Source organism: Dermacentor albipictus, chromosome 7 (genome assembly GCF_038994185.2).
Source record: "Dermacentor albipictus isolate Rhodes 1998 colony chromosome 7, USDA_Dalb.pri_finalv2, whole genome shotgun sequence".
NCBI lineage: Eukaryota > Metazoa > Arthropoda > Arachnida > Ixodida > Ixodidae > Dermacentor > Dermacentor albipictus.
The window spans coordinates 86,398,309-86,419,810 of NC_091827.1; the positions used below are offsets into that span (position 1 = coordinate 86,398,309).

General features: G+C 46.6%; 2 protein-coding genes across 6 annotated transcripts in view; one reads left to right on the forward strand and one right to left on the reverse strand.

Annotated features, from left to right (window-relative positions):
* LOC135899672 (NPC intracellular cholesterol transporter 1-like) overlaps positions 1 to 21,502 on the reverse strand; it is a 74,580-nt gene that overhangs the window by 46,841 nt on the left and 6,237 nt on the right. Inside the window, exon 2 of one of the 5 annotated variants that reach the window (XM_070522428.1) lies at positions 11,280 to 11,320. The exons of the other annotated variants lie outside the window; for them this stretch is intronic. The gene's annotated coding sequence lies outside the window, so the exon portion shown is untranslated. The remainder of the gene's footprint in view (positions 1 to 11,279; positions 11,321 to 21,502) is intronic. 5 annotated transcript variants of the gene reach the window in all.
* LOC135899671 (malate dehydrogenase, cytoplasmic-like) overlaps positions 1 to 21,502 on the forward strand; it is a 46,769-nt gene that overhangs the window by 18,819 nt on the left and 6,448 nt on the right. Inside the window, exons 4-6 of the mRNA XM_065428989.1 lie at positions 4,672 to 4,847; positions 10,893 to 11,015; positions 16,748 to 16,927. Of these exons, the coding sequence (XP_065285061.1) occupies positions 4,672 to 4,847; positions 10,893 to 11,015; positions 16,748 to 16,927 (479 nt within the window). The remainder of the gene's footprint in view (positions 1 to 4,671; positions 4,848 to 10,892; positions 11,016 to 16,747; positions 16,928 to 21,502) is intronic.

Sequence of the window (21,502 nt, forward strand, 5' to 3'; positions counted from 1 at the left end):
TATTTTTTTCTAGAGGACTATCCTCGTTCTGTATGCGAGCAAAGTCCTCTACAAGAGAAACTTTGAGAACAGCAAGACAAAGTTTTTACTTGTCGTACCCACAGCTATGCGAAACGAAATTTTGCATGCGTATCACGATGAACCGACATCTGGACACGTGGGCGTGAGCCGTACATTCGCCAGGATTCGTCTGAAATACTACTGGCCTAAGTTATTAGCATCAGTGCAGCACTACGTCAAAACTTGTCGCGGGTGTCAGAGGCGCAAGAATCCATCCGTAAAACCGGGAGGCCTCCTCCAGCCAATAGAGCCGCCAAAAGCCCCATTCCAACAAGTCGGTATGGACCTCCTTGGACTCTTCCCAACATCATATTTAGGCAAAAAGTGGATAGTTGTGGCCACGAATTATCTGACCCGTTACGCAGAAACTGATTCCCTGTACAGTGCAACAGCCGTCGAAGTTGCAAAATTCTTTGTCAACAATATCATGCTCAGGCATGGCGCTCCCACAGTTGTTATTACCGATCGTGGAACAGCCTTTACTACGGACCTAATGAAATGCTTGTTGCAAATGACACATACTGATCACAGAACTACGGCGTACCACCCTCAGACAAACGGTTTAACTGAACGCCTCAACAGAAGACTGACTGACATGCTTTCGATGTATGTCGACGTTGAACATAGGCTGTGGGACGAAATTTTGCCATACATAACTTTCGCATCTAATATGGCCGCTTAAGAAACAACACGAGTCGCTCCCTTTGAACTTGTATTCGGCCTAGAAGTAACCACAACTTTGGATGCTATGTTGCCGTTAGGTGAAGAAAACAATAACTCATCTGACCTCGATGATTTCTTGCAAAGAGCCGAGGAGGCACGACAGATGGCAAGGTACCGAATACGCTGCCAACAACGCACCGACTCCAGCCGGTACAACCAGCGCCGCAGTGAAGCTCATTATCAGCCCGGTGACAAGGTGTGGTTATGGACCCCAGTGTGACGGCGTGGTCTGAAAAACTTCTGGGCCGATACTTCGGCCCTTTCGAAATACTTCGTCGTATAAGAGACCTCACTTACGAAGTGAAATCCGCTGGACACGGGAGCCCAAGACGGCGCAACCCTACGGAAGTTGTGCATGTTGTCCGCATGAAACCCTACCAGGAAAGGTCATGAACACACACACAAAAAAAAACGTGAGAGCCCACAGCAACCCCTACTTCCTCTCACGCATCGGGCAACGTGGTCACATTCAAGTTGCGCGCCCTTCGTATTGGACACTGTGCACGCCGTACCGTGGTGTTGTTCAGCAACAGGCAGCGATCTTCGTGGCACGGGCAGCCAGTTGGACCCGGCTCGCATGCGCCACGCACACGAGGGGTCACGCGAGAAGAACCAGGAAGACGGTTCGAGCCCAGTTGGAGAAAGCGACTGCCGCAGATTTCTTCACGAGCGCAGTGACTTTAACTTGTTGGCACAAGTTCGCCCTTAATAAATATCGTTGTTTTATTAACATCGTTACAATATATACACCAAAAAGAACGGAACCGCGGGGCCCGAATTTTGGTAATCACAACCATAGGAAGTAAACATACACAAAGGAATGCATAGCGTAAATGAGTTGTCCTTGGAATGTACAACTGACAAATGAAGGAAAACGAAAGTGTACGAAAAAGCAACTGGTCGCGTATCGGATAGGAAGCCACGTCTTTGCTTAACGCATTGCGATGCTCTTACGAAATGAGCTACCACCGCGTCGTTTGCACACACACACACACACACACACACACACACACACACACACACACACACACACACACACACACACACACACACACACACACACACACACACAGACACACACACATATATATATATATATATATATATATATATATATATATATATATATATATATATTTGTGTGTGTGTCTGTGTGTTTGTGTATGCGTATTTCACGATTAAGAAGAATCACGCCCTTCGCTTACCCTTCTTGTGTCGTTCACACACACACACAAACACACGCATATATCTATATATATATATATATATCTGGCCACAGGTGAAATACGAACCCACGTCTTCTCATTATGCGTGGACCACTCTTACCGCAAGGCCATTTTCCAATCTACTTTCTGTGGCATTCATGTTTAACTACAAGAACTAACGTTGGGTGTGTTGCATTTTTATGCACTTTCATTTCAATTTATTTTTCATTTCTTCAATTCTATTAAGAATTGCACATAATTTACCGTATGCTGTCCTTGGTGTCACTGTTTCTTATGATATGACTAAGAAATATCGCGTGCCTCGGTTTCCTTTCTTCTTGTTCAAATATGTATGCAGAGTGTTTCAGCTCATTTTAGCCAGAGTTTAGGGAGAGAGAGATAAAGAGGAAGGGCAGGGAGGTCAGCCAGAGTTTAAAAATATATAAAAGCCACATAGGAGGACAGAACAAATGTAATGGGGCTTTCCATCACTTGGAGATACTCAAACGATTTTTTTCATACCGCATAATTAGATAGTCTTAATTATTTAATCAACTTCTCAAATATTATAATTTCATGAAAAGTACCAGTGAGAAAATTATAGAGCGACATGAAAAACTCCCAATACAGCTTTCTGTTCCTCAATACCTGCTGCATTAAAGCGTGTTTCCGAGCGTGAAAGAAGCCCGCGAATACACGCGAAGTGCCTCGAGCGGCCAGTCACGTGGGCCTTGATGAGTCGTGTGTACAAATGACGACGACGATATGCACAAATAACGCTCACATATTATATATATATATAAAAGCTGTATTGGGAGTTTTTCATGTCGCTCTACAATTTCCTCACTGGTACCTTTCATGAAATTATAATATTTGAGAAGTTGATTAAATAATTAAGACTATCTATCTAATTATGCGGAATGAAAAAAATCGTTTGAGTATCTCCAAGTGATGGAAAGCCACATTACATTTGTTCTGTCCACCTATGTGGCATTGGTATATTTTTAAACTCTGGCTGACCTCCCTGCCCTTCCTCTTTATCTCTCTTTCGTTAAAAACTCTGGCTAAAATGAGCTGAAACACCCTGCATACATATTTGAACAAGAAGAAAGGAAACCGAGGCGCCCGATATTTCTTAATCATATCATAAGAAACAGTGACACCAAGGACAGTATACGGTAAATTATGGGCAATTCTTAATAGAATTGAAGAAATGAAAAATAAATTGAAATGAAAGTGCATAAAAGCACAACACACCCAACGTTAGTTCTTGTAGTTAAACATGAATGCCACAGGAAGTAGATTGGAAAATGGCCTTGCGGTAAGAGTGGTCCACGCATAATGAGAAGACGTGGGTTCGTATTTCACCTGTGGCCAGATATATATATATATATATATATATATATATATATATATATATATATATATATGTGTGTATGTATATATAAACGAGAAGAAAGGGGGTTAACCGAGGGACCCGATAATTATTAGTCATATAATGAGAAGCCAACAAACACTGACACGAAGTACAACATAGGGGAAATTGCATGTGCTTAATAAATGAAATAAAGTAATGATAAATTAATGGAAATTAAAGTGGATGAAAAAACAACTTGCCGCAGGTGGGAACCGAACCCACAACCTTCGCATGTCGCGTGCGATGCTCTACCAATTGAGCTACCACGGCGGCGTTTCCCCATCCACTTTCTTGGGTATTTATGTGTACTAGTAGAACCCTGGGAGTGTTAGCCAGCGCCCCCACTCACAGACGTTGGCGGCGGACGTGGAACGTCTTTTGTGCCGCAGGCGTCACGAGAACGTGATCTTTTCGGGAGAAGGCAACTGGTCAATAAACCCACATATGCTACCTGAAGGCATCAATGTTGCCGGATTCGAGACCCTCGTTAAGAAATAAACGAGAAGAAAGGGGGTTAACCGAGGGACTCGAGTTGTTGTTGGACCCAAGTTGTTTTTTCATCCACTTTAATTTCCATTAATTGATCATTACTTTATTTCATTTATTAAGCACATGCAATTTCCCCTATGTTGTACTTCGTGTCAGTGTTTGTTGGCTTCTCATTATATGACTATATATATATATATATATATATATATATATATATATATATAATGTGTGTGTACTAATTGCTAATAATTGTGCGCTAATATAACATGACAAAAAAGCACAAATGTGCCATTCTAACTGGATTGGCATGCCCACACCTAGAGAACCAGCAAATGCACGTACATACAACCCAATGGCCAATAATCGCTTGCATTTCTGCTTTCTACTCATGATTTTTTTCACTTAGCTCCGTAAGGCCCAAACCCAGCTGCACGTAAAGCAAATAAGAAGACATTTGTTGACCTATCTGTAAAAAAGAAATATTTTTTCATATATATTTAACTATAAAATTAAATCATCACTGATTGGTTTCCTAAACTGTGCACAGCTGATACTTTAATCCAGCATGAGACTAACACAACTACGTGCTTTGATTGGGTTTCCCGCGTTTCAGTCGGCATTTTGTGCGAGACATCAAACTCAACGTAGCATACATGATACATCGGGCATTAGAGGGTTAAAATAAGCTTAAAACTTTTTTTTGCTTTACCAATCCCGGTACACATGATGATGACCACGACGATGATGAACCATCATTTTTTTCCTCAACGTACCTAGACATCGTGGCCACAGACGACGAAAAGATCGCCTTCACGGGCATCGACGCAGCCATCCTGTTAGCCTCATCTCCCATGAAACAAGGCGCGACGCGCAAGGATCTGCTGGCTACCAACGCCAAGATCTACCAGAGCCACGGGCGCTGCCTCAACCTATACGCCAAGAAGTCCGTGAAGGTGAGCGACCGCCGTGGGCCCATTTCGTGGCTGAGATTATCTAAACTTTAGAGCATCGGTTTCCCAAGAGTCAGATGAGTTTGCATCGCACCGTGAGCAATAAAAATTACGAACTTCTTTAACGACGGCATTCGCCCATAGGCGAACTCGAAGAGGAAATTGGTGGTCAGTATACCAAAACAGCATTCGCTCACGCAGGATACACGACTATTTTTCGCCAACTTTCTTCCCGCACCGTCCTTCAGGCCTAGACTATATAGATATGGTGCGATCGTTTATCAGTCTGCTGCATCCAGTGCTTTAAAGATGCTGTTTCGTGTGCAACGCCGTGGTGTTGAATTAATGCACTGCGTTACTTACATTTTACAATGTGAACACCATTATCCTAGGCAAGGTAACAGAGAGTTAACTGGTTTCTTGTTTCACCATGTTGTACAACAGTAAATCGGTGGACGCATCAAGCATCCGGATACGACCAGGTAAATGTCTAATTCACACAATTTCGCAGTGCCTGTTGCAGATATTTAACACCTGTCTTTGATTAGGTGTTTTTCCTCGCGAAAGGCAATGCACAAATGTAATAGCAGTATATTAGAAGGTTGAGAGGATCATTTGTTCATTTTTCACCCAACTTCCATCCTATCCGTTTTTCCTCTTTCATCCACCATTATAATATTATAAACTCAGTGCAATATGGTTTCCGGGGAAGAAAGACGACCGAACTCGCCCGTCTGGCTCAAAAACAGTGCACTCTAAAAACTCCGAAACCAAAAGCACAGTATAGAATGGCTTTCTGCTTTTCACTCACAGCATTCACCGTCAGATCTGGCTTAAATATGCCGTTAATACCAGTTCCCATATTTCTTCATCACTCTCCTGTCGATGTCGTGAATCATGCCAACAGATCTATAGCTTTGGTTGAACACTGCCCTCACAAAAAAATGTTGTTGGTAGGTTATTGAATTGTAATTTATCAATGTCAAAATGCTGCATTGAAATCAGATTGTAGTATTAATGAAACACCTTTGAGTAAGTTGTTAAGTGTTGATAAGTGACCCGTGACATTTTGTCGAAACACCATCGAAGCATTTCAATTGAAACATCATTGGTGTAATGCTGAAACTGTGTCGAATGATAAGACTGAAATGCCATCGAAGTATTGTTGAAGAAGTGATGAACGTCAACTTTGAAAGCCTATTGAACTATTGTTGAAATGTGTTGTCTGTCAATATTGAAACCCAAATGAAGCATTTTTGAAGATGTGAACGGCAACATAGGAAGCCCGTTGAAGTATTGCTGAAATGTATTCTGTCGATACTGAAATTCTATTGGAATATTGTTGAAGCTGCATTGAGCATGAACATTGCAGTTATGTTCAAAGACCACTGAATTATGCCCTCAATGTTTATTGAGCTTGTTTAATACTGCATTTTTCTTAAAATATAGCTGCGCTATGTTGTTTCACATATACCTTTGCTGTCGCGTTGATATATATTTGCATGAAAGCACAGGGGCAAATTTAAACATAGGTGCTTCTGTATTGCAGGCCTAGATCACCCTGAGCTCAAAAGCATGCTCCCAGATTGCCTGAATAAGCCATATTGTAAAGCTGCTAGCAGAACTGTTAAGCCAGTTTTTCATTTGGCAATACAGCTAAGCCAATGGTCATTCATGAAATCGAGAGTGCACAACTGATGCAGACAAAACGAATTTTTCAAGATGAAGTGTTTATTTGTCACCAAAATTTTTACTATTGTAGAACCATTTCCAGCTTGAGAACATCAAAAACTTCTTCAAAAGTATTGCAAAGCACAAAGTGTCTGAAGCTTGAAACCATAATAAAATTGAATACTTACAGATGCAGTCTGTGTGACCCTCAAGTAAAACACATTTCTCGAAAGAAATACATATTAAAAAATAAATAAATACCTAATTGTACAAGTACACTGACATGACAGCAAGCAAGAAGAATTTAAAAAATACTTACTTTCTTTATTAGGTAGCCAGTTCCAATATATCGTGGCATAGTGCCATAGTATAACCATGTCACAATTCGCATGAGCCGACGGCAGACATTGATATGCGTGGTCATCTTTAAGTGTTACGGAATTTTTAAAAACCGGCTGTTGCAGCTAACAATTCCAGATCTTCAGCTGGAGTATACAAAGCGTGAGACATTACTCGCATGGGAAATCAAACGCATATTCAGGTAATTAGCGAAATGCGCTTAACTTGTTTGTTACCTTACGGCACCTACTGCAATTTACGAATTGTAGCCGATGAGTTTACAAGGCGTATGCACTTAGAATGTATTTCCAGTATGGTCCGTTTCTCGTGGCCATGGCCGTGAGAAATTATCTATAAAACCAAGGCAGTGGTTATGTTTTTCATTTACATCGCGAAATGGTCAACACTGATTCTCAATAATACATCAGTTTATTACGCGGAACCGTTCAAGACATTGGGCATAGGACTTTTCTTATACATTGTCTTGGAATGTGAATGAGAACTTCCTCGCGAACAAATTGCCGCGCATTCTGTTTTATGCGACGTTGCTGCAGGAATTTTCCAATTTCCGTCAACGTTATATTGCACAACTCATTGTTCTCTCTTATTCATGGTTAAAACGCACTTCTCGCGTCAACGACAATGGCTGACAACAACGGCAACGACGATAAGGCGTCATTGACGCACCGCTGCTTTTCTTTAGAAGTTTTAAGACACAGGCGGGCAATTGGCAATGCCTCTCCCAGCTGTAGAATGGCACACAGGTGTATTCCACTTTCTGCCGTCGAACTATGCACACGATATTGTCAGACGTAGTGGCCATGCACGGAAACCGGCGGTCCACGCAGGTATAGATGTCGCCGCACTAAGAGGACGGGAAAAGTGGGGTTCTATGCGATGACTCTCCACAGTTATGATTACTGTTTGGCAATATGTTGTAAAAATTACCAGGCGTAGGCCAAGAAGAAGATAGCATAGAAGTAATATGGAGTATTTTGTTTGGTGCTCACTTCTTTGAAGCGGCAGAATTAAGAAATTATGTCCTGTACCGCTGATAATTATTCAAGCACGAGTAGATTGAACGCGTCCTCAATTATACCGTTGAGGACGTGGGCGACCTTTAAAGGACTACTCTGGCGATTTTTCTTGGTCAGCAAATCTCAAGGAAATTCGCTCGGTGCGTATCTCTGGACACTTCAGTCATTTTTTCAAATATAGAGAGTGTTTCGCGTGAGAAATTGCTCGCGAGAAGTTTCGTTGCGTGGACAGGCAGGTGATAGATGGCAATTTATTTTGCGTTGTTGGCTGCAGGAATTTCTGTCCCCGCGAGCCGCACACACGTATAGAGCCGACGTCGACCGCGTTCAGCCGAGGTAACGGGTAGAAGAATCTTCGAGTTGGTGCGTCTGATAACGGTGGGCCTGAGTGACTGACCTGAACCTTAAACTATTACGATAAAGAAAGCTCTTTTTTCTTATAGTTCACTTTTGATCACACGTATTCGAAATAAACATTTGTTTATTTCGTACAATTAACACACAAAAAGCGAGAACCAGCGACACTGCGCACTATACACGGGTACGTTGCCCTTCTCAACGGCTGCAAGTCGCACTCGGTGGCACTTCCCTAAATTAAATGTGACTGCGCACGTGGGTGCATTTTCACGCATTCTTAGGCTGACTCGTTATTTAGCTTTCGAAATGCACTGCTTTTCTCTTACCCCAAATGGCCAACAAGCGGAGGCCCCTTCGAAACTGGAGCTTGAGCAACCGCCTCGTTCAGCTGCCAACAGTGTCAGTCTAGCATCGACGTTTCCGCGAGAAAAGTACGCATTCTCTAAAGGAAGACTCATGCGCGCGAAGTCTCAATCCATGTCTACTTTTTGTATCACATGAACTGTGAAAAAGAGAACGAAGAAAAAAAATTGGAGGACGTTTAAGCTTCGCCTTCAAGAGTGGAACGTGACAGCGTTCCCATTGACCCGCCAAGGGGTGTACGACAATGGGCTACGGCGCAGCGACTACGCGCCCCGCATCGGACGTGGTGAGCGCGGAGCAACTCGTAGCTGAGTGCTAGCGCCTCCGTCTCACACTCCGGAGACCCTGGTTCGATTCCCACCCAGCCCATCTTGCAAGTTGTTTTTTATTCATGAAGTGCCTGCTGGGATTTATCGCTCACAGCCAACGCCGCCGACGCCGACGACACCCGCTTTTCTGCAACATGAGCTCCTTAACGCTGTCGCGGTAATAAGCAGGTAGTATAACATTGCGTATACTACAGTCACCCACTCACTATTTTCGAAGGTATCCGGTCCTTCAGGCATGGCAATGCGATTCGAAGTGATACAAGGGCGTTTACATGCGTAAAATCTGCATGTTTCCTACTTCCTGACATCGTTTGACGTCGCCGATGTGCGGCTTCTATTATATTTCAAGCGGAGGACAAGCCGCCGCCTGTACCAAGCTAATGTCAACAAATGCACCGGTTGGTGCTTTGGATTGTCAGAGGCGTTCTTACTCGAAAATAGTGCGTTCTATAAATCAACATACAAACCTGGAAAGCAAAGCTCCACAAAATCTTATAGTGAGTATGCGAAACGCTTTCTAAAGTAGAGGTAAAACATGTAAAATAGCAAGCAGCACTTATCAAATCTGTGGTTTGGGCTACCCTTGGTCTCCATGTTTCAGCGCGATGTGCTGCGCTGCAACATGGAGACCGCTGCATGGAAAGCGCTGCAACAACATGGAGGCCGCTGCAACATGGAATTCGAACGGTGATTCATGGCTATCGAATTCGTCGGAATCGCAGATCTGTTTTTTTGACAGCTCTGAAGAACTGACGTCGCTGACATTGTCTCTCGAAGAAATTGTCCCAGTCGTCCGGCGCGGTCACCAATCAGCTGAGCGCCTGCTCGTCGCCGCTTTTGTTCTCCGCGCTGGCGAGGCCGGCATGCCTTGCGCGCCTGGCGCGTTGGCGTGCCACGGTTTGCACGAAGGTTACACGTTACACGAAGCTTACTCGTCACATGAAGTTTACACGTAACACGAAAGGGTTCGCTCGACTGCTCGGCCAGGTTTCGGTTTTTGTACGGGCACTTCTTTGCCTATACAAAATTATTTTCGAATTTGCAGAGAAACTGTACTATCAGATGCGTGACATGATTTCAGGAACACAAAATTGTCATTATCCTGGCACGGTAAAAAAAATAGCCGGAGTTGTTCTCTTAGCTTCCGGCAGTTTCTGATAAACACTGCGACAAAGAGCCACCACGTCCTGTATATACATCAGGGGCTGGACTCGTCGCAAGTCTGAACGTGTGGTACAAGGTCCGGAAGCCCACGCTGCACACTTCCGAACAACAGACTTTCCAAATAACTCGCGAAGCTTTAGTTTGCCGTTAGTTTGCAGACGGCCCAGCTAGTGAGTTCTTCCTCACTTGTCTGAGAACAGACCCATGCCGTGCCCTTCAGGTGGATGATCACGTTAGCTACGCGAGTCGGGTCTGAGTGGCTGCGAAAACTCGTGTATATTAAGCCAGCATTCAACATCAATGCAGTCGGTGCCGGAAAAGTTACCTTGATTACGCGGTTGTGCCAAGATGGCGGTAGGAGAGGTAGTTGAAATGTCGGAAGCATTCTCGCCTTGAGTGCCCATCGCAGTGATAGCCAGAGAGTGACCGCTGTGTAACAACGTCTTCCACACAGAACAGCCTGCACTTCCACCAATATGTTACGGGCTGAGGAGGGAGGTAAATGTATTTGCTGGTTATATACAATTCTTGAGTGGCATGTACAATTGAGATAGCGGGCGAAGTCCACGCTTCAGTCTGCCTTCGTGGTCTTCGATCAGCACTGTCCTTATTTCTTCTTTGATAGTGCCGTGTAACAATGTATACGTAACGGCCTTTTTCAAGAATAGTGGCAACGTTCAGGTAGTTTCCAGTTGGTGCACGTAGCTATTCCTTGTTAACATGTGTAACTGCACGCATTTGACCGTGGTAAGTCTTGATTGTTAAGCGAGTTTCCACCCGTTGCGCAGGTGGTGGTTGTCGCCAACCCGGCGAACACAATCGCGTTCATTTGCTCCAAGTACGCCCCGACCATACCGAAGGAGAACTTCTCAGCTCTGACACGCATCGACCACAATAGAGCCAGATTGCAGGTAAGCACCGGCTAATTTTTCGCCTTTGCAAGTACATAATGCATATGTTGTGATGCTACAGTAGCGGATCAAGGATTCTTTTTTTTTTTACGATGAGGACTATCACGCTTAGGTATCCAAAAATGTTAAGAGGGGAGTTTGCCTACTTGGTTCAGTAACTTTCCGGAGAACAAAACCGCAATAGTCAGGTCCGTAGGAAGATGGAACAAAACAGGTGGTGACTCTCAACTGGTGGTTTCTTCATAGAAATACATATATACGTACATGAAAAGGCAGGAACGTAATAAAGGTAGCCGGCGTCACATCTGCGTGTCACAAAGGAAAAGAACACGAAGGATGAAGCGACTGACCCCCAACGGTGGTGAAAGAAAGCACATCGGTCATAGGAGCAAAGGACAACTTGATAAACAAAATAAAAGAAAGTAATAAGAATAACAGATTACTCTTAGAAACGGGCAACAACCAACAAGAAAACAACAACAAAAGTAAAAGGGACAGTGGTAAAAACAAGAAAATGGCGTGTGACAAGATGCGCGAAAAGAAAGATAGTGTTCAAGATGCGTAATCTTCTCCTTGGCTAATATTTAAGCCATTCTCCTTTATTCATGATTAAAACGTTAACTCCTTTATTCATGATTAACGTGTGCAATTTACATATTGTTAGACCAAGGTGCGGGCTATTTGATTCGAGCCAGGTGAATGTTGTATAGACGATGCTTCGTGCACTTTCCAGTGAGTCGTCATAATTGCACCGCAATTAAATGCATTTTTTGTGGTATAATGTGCCACACTTCATTTCCTCATTACCACAATTGAATCCCCAGCTCAGAGGGCATGCACACTTCATTCATTGGCTACAAGCATTAAGAGGCATGAAATATTACTCTTTAGCTACTACTGACAGAATGCGTCACGTCAAATGTCTTGTCAAATATGCTAGTGTCTTTAGCAAAATGGTCGTCTGGAGCGACGTGCTACACTCGGAAGCGAACCGTCTTTTCACGTATTTATGTAATTCTTACGCATAAAGCACAATTTGATTGTCAGCACCTGCGTAATTTTTACTTCCTATCATGTCTTCCTGTAGCCCACACTATTTCTTTTTCTGAACGTCAAAGTACGTCAATGTGCCAACCGTAGTTTTCAAAAGTGATTAATGCATTGAAGATATGCCAACAGTGGTAGCTCATAGCTGCATTTAGTACTTTCCAATACTGCGCACTTTTTTACCCATCACTACTCGCCATCTTTTCGCTGGTCACGCTTTCCGGCTTCACTTTCGAGAATGCTTTATACAACTCACGTATCAGCAGCATTACGCCAGAAGACTGATGCAGGACATCAACAAAATGAGTTAGCGTGCAAGGCACGGGTGCCGGGCTTTCCCCGAAGCTTCAGAACGTGAACAGAACCGAGACTCACGCTCACGCAGTCAAAACTAATCCTACCAGAATGTGAAAGAAATACGCGATCGTGGACTGCATCGGGCAGTCTACTTGGGGGATAATGTATGAAGGCAACGGAAAGTGATGCCATATAAAGCACACAGAAAGGTTATTGAAATTACTAGAAGTGGAAATAACGAGAAATAGCGAAACAAAAGTGGGCACAAAGTCTGGTCACGTGCGCGCGCATGCGCTCTCGCGCACCTGTGCTACGCGATGTGACCCACGCGGTGATCACCTCAAAGAGCTGGTTGGGGTTTGTTGCGTTGGTACGAGAGCAAGACTACTTGCGATTATGTCCTAAAAGCTAGAGCATCTGGCTGCTCCACTCGGACACGAGGCTCGATCTGACCGTGCGGCATGTTATCCTAGTTTTTTTTTTTTCAATTGTGTACTGTTCGGCCAGTCTGCAGGAGCACAAACCTGCCGCGGACAGAAAAGTCCTGGAGGTGTTCGTAAAGAAACCTTCGCTTTAAAAATATCGAGCCCTTGCTCAGATCCCCTTGTACTCCTCGCTCACTTATGGGAGGGAGGGAGGGAAAACTTTTGAGTCTTTCGAGAGTTTCGCGGTTATGAGGTCTCCGTCGTCTTCATCTTCTTGGCGCTGGCGACTGGAGACTTCTCTTCAGCAAGGGTGGGCCCCTATTCCAGGGCTCCACTGAGTCGCGCTGCATCGCTCGCGTGCTGCACTAGGGCCCTTTGGGCCGTGAGCTCGCTGCTGGTGAGCCGACTCTCCCATTGCTCCGCACTCGGGTGTTCGTGTTTGTGGAATGCTTTGTTGCGTTCGCACTCCCAGGTGATGTGGTAAAGTGTAGGTTTGGCACCGCACCAAGGGCAGGTGGCCCTGTATTGTGTCGGAAACATCTTATTGAGCACGTGTAAGTTGGGGAAGGAGTTTGTCTGTAGTCTGCGCCAGCTGGTCGCTTCCTCCTTTGAGAGGTCTTTGTGTGGTGGCGGATATCTAATTCTAGTTCCTCTATGTAAGTTCAGGGTCTCTGCGTATCCCCCCTCGCAAGCCTGTTGGTGGGTCTCCGGGGCATTCGACCACCCAGCTCGGAACGCTTCACCTCGAGCTAGGCTGTCTGCCCTTTCGTTCCCCACTATGCCTACGTGACCCGGGATCCAGATTAGTTTGTGTCGGGGCTTTTCCTTCTCGGCGGAGGTGGCTCCGCTGAGTATTCTGAGGGCAGTTTTGCTGATTCTGCCTCTCGTGTAGTTTCTGCACACCTCTTTTGAGTCCGTCAGTATGTTGAGAGATCGGCCTGTTCTATAACCTTCCGCTGCCGCCAGTGCTATGGCAATCTCCTCGGCCTCCGCTGTGCCAGCGACCTTTGCTGTGGCATACGTGATGGGGTTTCCTTCCCTATTAACCACTACCGTCGCGGCTACGCGTTCTCTTCCGTGTGGATATACGGCGGCGTCCGTGTATACTGTATTGTCTAGCCGGGCTAGCGTTCTCTCAACATATTCGGCCCTAGCTTTTCGCCTGTTTTCGTGTAAGTTGGGATCCATATTTTTTGGCAGTGGTCCCACATTAATGGTTTTTCTGAGGTGGTCCGGTACGTCCGCGTATCTGTCTGCCAGTCCGCTCGTATCCCGACCCAGCCTCCTCAGGAGCGCTCGTCCCGTAGGGTTGCCTCTGAGTCTCGCGGTTTGCGTACCCAGCAGAGCCTCGGCGAGCTCGCTGAAGGTGTTGCTGATGCCCAGCTGGAGCAACTTCTCGTTCGACGTGTTTCTCGGTAGACACAGAGCCGTCTTGTACGCCTTCCTGAGGATGGTGTCTGCTTGCTCTCTTTCTGCCTTGGTCGTCACGTGGTACGGCAGGGAGTACGTGACTCGGCTGACAATTAGGCTGTTGACTAGCTTCAGAGTGTCTTCTTCTTTCATTCCGAATCTCTTTTGGGACACCCTATTGATCATGCGGCCCACCTGTTCCGCCGCCTTGCTCAGCAGGCTAATGGTGTGGCTGCACTTCCGGCTGCCTTGTAGCCACATGCCCAGGATCCTAATCATGTTCTTCTCCGGGATGTTGTGTCCCTCGAGGGTCACCTCCAGTGTCGCTTGCGTTGGGTGCTTGGCGACCCTGAGGAGCTCCGACTTCTCCGTGGAGCATCGCAGTCCCCTTTCTCTGGTGTAGTTTTCCACGCAGGTCGCCGCTTCCTGCAGTTTTTCTTGCTTCTCTCCGAGGGATCCTTGGGTGACCCAGATTGTGACGTCGTCGGCGTATATCGCGTGCTGGATGCCTCGGATCTCCTTAAGTTTTCTTGCCAGGCCAATCATTGCCACGTTGAAGAGGACGGGCGATATGACAGATCCTTGGGGTGTGCCCTTGCACGGCGTGGGGAAGACGTTGCTTCTCAGCTCGCCCAGCCCCACCGTCGCCGTTCTGTTGCTCAGGAAGTCCCTGACGTAATCGTGCACTCTCTTCCCGCAGTTGGTGTTGTTGATGCCCTCCATGATGGCCGCGTGGCTCACGTTGTCGAAGGCCCCCTTTATGTCGAGGGCCATGACGACGTTTTCGCCCGTTTTCGGCATCGTCTCGAGCACTTCCTCCTTGAGTTGGAGCAGCACGTCTTGCGTTGAGAGGTTGGCTCTGAAACCGTACATGCTGTCCGGGTACCATCGCTCGTTTTCCAAGTGCGACTGAATTCTCTTCGTGATCACTTTCTCGTACAGCTTGCCCAGGCACGACGTTAGGGATATCGGCCTGAGATTTTCTATTTGGAGTTTCTTCCCTGGCTTCTGAATCATTACAACGACGGCGTGTTTCCACTCCGCCGGAACTCTTCCTTCTTGCCAGAGCTTGTTGAGGTAGGCCGTCAGTTGGTCGATGGCCTCGTCGCCGACATTTCTGATTAGCGAGTTCCGGATTTTGTCCGCCCCCGCCGCCGTGTTCTTGGTGGCCGATCTTATCGCCTCGACGACCTCTTCTCTCATGATGGGTCGGTCCGTAGTAGGGTTTTCTTCGCCGCGGTATTCTTCCTTGTAGCTCTCGACCTGCTCTTTGCCGTAGCATTTGACCCGGACTTCCTCAAGGAGTTGCTCGTCTGTGCCTTCGTACTGGTGGACTAGCCTCTGTATCGACTTGCTGCCTTCGGATTTGTTTTTGCTCGGGTCCATGAGGGCCTTGAGGATCTGCCACGTTCTGGCCGTACTGAGGGTGCCGTTTAGCGAATTGCTAAATTGCTGCCACCCCTGTCTGGCCAGCTGCGTCGCGTACTCCTCCGTTTTCTTGGTGATGTCCGCAATTTTCTTTTTTAGCTTTCTGTTGAGTTTCTGGCGCTTCCACCTCTTGGTGAGCCCGCGTCTCGCCTCCCATAGCCTGAGGAGCCGCTTGTCCACCTCCGGCGTCTGTTCCGTCCTGTCTACTTCCTTCGTGTATAGGTCTTGGATTCGCCTGAGTTGTTGGCTCCACTCTTCCGCCGAAACGATGCTGCCTTCGATCTGCTTGCAGTGCGCTCTAAAGGCGTCCCAGTCCGTCAGCCGAGCCGTGCCAATTTTCCTCCGGACGTTGCCCGCCACCGTGCTGATCCTTATTATGTGATGGTCGCTCCCAAGGTTCTCGAGCAGGTTTTCCCATTCCGCTTGTTTGGCGCCCCTGATAAAGGTTAGATCGGGGCTCGTGTCTGGACTGACGCTATTCCCTTGCCTGGTCGGTTGGTTCTCGTCGGTTAGCAGCTCGCACCCTACGTTCTCTGCCGCCGTGCAGATGCCGCGCCCCTTTTTGTCCTCGTTAGTATAGCCCCATCTCGGACTCTTGGCGTTAAAGTCGCCCGCAATGATTAGAGTATTCTGCCCCGCTAACTTTTTCGCCTCCGCAAAGAGCCTAATAAAGTTCCCCTTTGTTTGTCGGGGTGGGCTATATAGATTTACGATGTAGGTGCTCTTGGCTTTTCTTTTCTTTTTGGGAATTATCTCCGTGATTACGTGCTCTATTTGGGTATCCTCTATCTCTCTGTGCGCTATGGCTACTATTTGTTTGCTTATGAGGGTCGCGGTGCGGCCGCTCTCTTGACATGTGTAGCCCCTGAGCCCCTGAACTTCTGGGACATTGTTTCCCGACGCTTCTTTGTGCCTCGTTGGTGGGATGCAGTTTACTCTGGATCACGGTGAACACTTAACGGCGGAAACAAACGAAAGACGAGAACTAACGGGCGACACAAACAGACGATGAATTTCCGCTTTGCCGAAAGTAAGTGCGAAAGAGTAGCCTACTCGTTCTTAAAATTCTTAAAACTGCATCTGTTCGCGCTGTTAAACGTTCAGCATGTTTCAACGCTACTTCAGATTGCCCAGAAGCTGAAGGTGTCGCCTGCGGACGTGCGGAACGTGGTCGTCTGGGGCAATCACTCGGCTACTCTGTTCCCGGACGCCACTTACGCAAAACTGATAATGCAAGACCACCAGGCCGTGAAGATCACCGATGTTCTGAAAGACGAAGCCTACCTGCATGGAGAATTCATTGCCGTGAGTCATTTTCGCCTTTTCGTCCATCACTCCGTGTTACAGTGTTTATTCAGTTTCCGCGTGTACATAGTATGAAGGAGGCAGAGAAAACGTAAGGAAACAGCTTGACCGGCCCCTACCACCTCCCCCCCCCCTCAAAAAAAAAAGAAACAAGTTACGCCAGGAAGTAATTACCAGCGAGAACTTTGCAAATTACCTAGAAAAATATGCACAAAGTATTGCTGAAAATAACTAGTGCAGTGTTGAAAACCGAATTCCAACCGACTGCATGACATTAACTTTATGAAGCGTTCCGATTGCCACCAAGATCCGCGGTTTTATTCGCTAGTGTCACGAATTATAATAAACTCTCGAACGTGTGCAATTTACATATTGTTAGACCAAGGTGCGGGCTATTTGATTCGAGCCAGGTGAATGTTGTATAGACGATGCTTCGTGCACTTTCCAGTGAGTCGTCATAATTGCACCGCAATTAAATGCATTTTTTGTGGTATAATGTGCCACACTTCATTTCCTCATTACCACAATTGAATCCCCAGCTCAGAGGGCATGCACACTTGATTCATTGGCTACAAGCATTAAGAGGCATGAAATATTACTCTTTAGCTACTACTGACAGAATGCGTCACGTCAAATGTCTTGTCAAATATGCTAGTGTCTTTAGCAAAATGGTCGTCTGGAGCGACGTGCTACGCTCGGAAGCGAACTGTAGCCGCTTTAAATAAGTGGCATGTTAAGTTTTCCCCTAAGCCTATTATCATGTGTGGCGTATTCCTTGCCACCAGCGGACATAAGTTATGGCAAAACCAAGACGCGTAACGCAAACGTCTATACCCTGACTGAAGGGGTTATAACCGTTTCATCTTCTGAGGGTGGTTTTCTTTCTTTTTCATAGATGCCCACTTCTTTCAATGCTTCATTGCTCTAAGTCTATCCGGACAGCGATAACTATGCAACTGATTCCCTGACACATCTGCGAAGAGCATTTTGTTGCTACGTCGACTACAGCCATGTGTGAAAATAAAAATGAGTGACAACAGTACGGTCAGCAGGGGTGTGCAATAGCTACAGCGTTGCTGTGTGTTCGAGGGAACAAAGGAGGTCGTCTCACAGGGTTTTAGATTTCGAGGCAGCATGTAGTCATTTATAGCTTATGTTGCCCGCATCAAATCTCTTCAATTCCTGCTGAAAAAAAAATCTTGTTCTGTTATATGGTGCCTTTTGCATGTCTTACACGAAACACGGTCTCTCTGCGACGGTCCGGGCAGGGTACTGTTTTCTTTTCTACGATTTGTTGACACAGCGATCACGCTAAGTGCAAACTACCAAGAACAAAGGTTATTTGCTGTGAACCATGGTTACATGCTGAAGTGCCCTCGAATATGCAGCGTTGAGATCCTGGGCCAAATTCACAAATATCATCATTTCTAAGTGTTCTTTGTCACTGGCCTGCCAGTTTCGATAATAGTATGCCCGGCATCAGGATTGGCTGATGCTTTCTCCTACGAGGGCAATTCTGGCGTAAGAGCTTTTTGTGAATGTGGGCCCTATTCCTTGTACCGAGTGTACCACAGGACGATTGCAACTGCCTCGCGCCGTCATTCAGGCTATAACAAGTTCACTTGTACCTTGCATTTTTCAGGGAAATACAACATATAGGCGGGTACTGGGGCCTTAAACTAAAGTAAATTATGGCGATAATGAAGATAATTACGACACTTACCCTTGTCGCTATGACTACTAGCATCGGTAAACGTCAGTCGCCTTTAGCTCTCTTGAGTTTCTAAGTTATATTCCTAATAAAAAACTTCTCAATAGTAAGGCTTATGCAAATGCTATGAACTCGGCTCTGTACTAACATGTTCATACACTTATATTTGCCGCGATTGCAAGTCAGAGTGCCTTCGTGGCCCCTCCGTGCATGACCCCAGCACATGAGCCCATACGCTTTGATGTCCTTTGGCAGCAGATTATTTATCATCTAAGGGTGGCATCAACTTTTTCGCCTCTCAGCCTATTGGCAAATCCAGAATCCGTTACTTGTGCTGGCAACTCTGTTTAAATAAATAAAGATCACCATGGCATCCAGGATCACGGCGGATCTTTCACTTGTGCTGTGTTCAAATTTGTCGCTTGTGGCGTATAATCGAGGTGCTTTGTAAGAGCCGAAAGGGCCCTTGCTGCCGATTACTTTTCTGCATCAGTCTCAAAGATTTCAGCCACAAAATTGCGGAAATCGTTGCGCTGTGCTTGCAAACGTCCGGCCTGACCAGCAAACCGTATCAGTCTTCTACAGCGCAGCTGTATTGGCTAGCCGATTCATCCGTCTGTTTGCTTGTCCTTTGTACGCCGAAAACTCATCCGGCGCAATCTCATGTGCATGCGCGAGAAATAAAAAAGAAAGAGAGGCGCGCGATTGGCTGCGCCAGTAGTGACATCGTTGCTCTCCGTCGCAGAATGCGCCGAGCGCGCGTGCAGCAGTTTCTCTCCGGCTCCGAAATGGGTAGGGCATGCGTCATACGTACTCTTGAGGACCAGGCAGCGTTCGATCAGCAACGCCGCGAGCAGAACCAGGGAAAGAGCTCGTCTACGCCATGCCGATGCTGCAGCCCGGGCACAAGAACAGGCTTGTGCAGCCAAGCGTAAGCAGAAACTGTGTACCGAGGAGCTGACAGCCTACCAAGCCGTCGTTTAATGAACCGTCGAGATTAAACCAGTGATAAACACCGGGGCCACACATTTCAGCTTCGCTTGTTAACCATCTGGACGGAGTTCTTGGGCGGTGATTTTCAATCCTATTTAGCTGCGGCCGTGAAACTTAACCCGAAGTCATCCCCCCTCCCCTAGAATGCTAAGGGGCCTTTGATATAGAATGATTTATTTGAACGCGCAGATCAACAGCCTGCGGCTAACATTCACGAAAACTTAAGCGTTTTTTGTCCGTCCTTTGGAGTATGCTATGTTTAATTCAAATCGGCCCAGCGGTACCGCACGGCATTGCGTATTATGTGGCCGTAAGAAAAGCTGAGTTATGCTGTTTCCCCGTTTTCTCCGAATTTAGGAGTCACAGATTGCTTGTTTGCGTTTGGCTTGTGTCTATGTAAGGACGCTGAAGTTGCTCTTCGGGTCTTCCATTTTCGCTGAATAAGAGATTTCAATGGGAAGGGGGTATGCGAAATACTGGAAGTAGGCTTTTCCACACTGTTGGGTTGCCCTACGTAAGATGGCCAACGTCCCGCTAACAGTACTGTGGAGTCGAGGATAGGTGTGCAAGCAGCTAGGATTCAATAAGGAAGAGACTGTAGCAAAAACAGCGACAGCAGCAACGCGTGCACTTGTGCTTCATTTTCACTTCTATGACGACTTGCGCCATCTTGTGTTGGTCGAATGTGACGCGTGGAATATCGCGCTTGCAGAATATCGCATATGCTCTATTGCACACCCTCCTATAGGGTAACTGAACCTTACTCACAGGGCCCCTGTGAAAAAAAAATTCAGAACCTTTCCACTATGGGAAGATGGAAGACCAGCGAAGCGGTATTGCTTAATAGCTATATTAAGTTCTACGTGGTGGTTATGCTATATTGGTTGGAAAAAGGCACAAACACTTAGCTTCGTTGTTTGTTTCGTCTTTTTTCTGATACTGCTTTGTTTTTTTTAAATTTTTTTTAGAGGTGACCCAGAATACTGAACAAAGGTAGGAACATAATTGTGCTAATTTGTGGTCATAGTGGCGATATAGGTACGCACAGACATTCGCTTACCCCCTCTGTTATTAAATGTGTCCAGCAAGGGCCACGTACCAAACGAGTGGAAACACGCGGAAATCGTGACCATTCCCAAACCCGGCAAGAAGCCCGCGATCGACGCCCTGCGTCCCATCTCGCTGACTTCGTGCCTCGGCAAGCTGTACGAGAGGGTCATCGAAACCCGCCTCCAACATTACATAGAGGATGGTGACCTCTTCCCGCACACCATGCTTGGCTTCAGGCCGGGACTTTCTGCTCAAGATGCGTTCCTAATCCTAAGGGAAGAAGTTCTCAAAGGCATCCCGAAGGGAGGAGAACACCTCCTGCTCGCACTCGACCTAAAAGGGGCCTTCGATAACATCTCCCACGAGGCCATTCTCAAGGGACTGAACGACATCAGCTGCGGGGAGCGCATCTTTAATTACGTTAAATCGTTCCTGACGGGCCGGACGGCAACCATCGGAATAGGCAAGACTCGATCGGATACGATCGACGTGCCGAACAAAGGAACACCGCAAGGGGCGATAATCTCCCCGATTCTCTTCAATGTCGCGATGCTAGCGCTGACCAAAGAGCTTCGGAAGATCCCCGACCTAGGTTACGCCCTGTACGCAGACGACATCACGCTCTGGGCCACCAAGGGCTCCCAAGCGCAAAAAGAGGCGACCCTTCAAGAGGCCGCGACGGCCGTGGAGAGATTTGCGGCAGCGAGCGGGATGCGTTGTGCGCCCGAAAAGTCCGAAGTGATCCGGGTGCACGGAGGATGAATCTACAAGTCCCCCGGCCCTATCGACCTCTATCTTGAGGGCCAGAAGATAACGGAAGG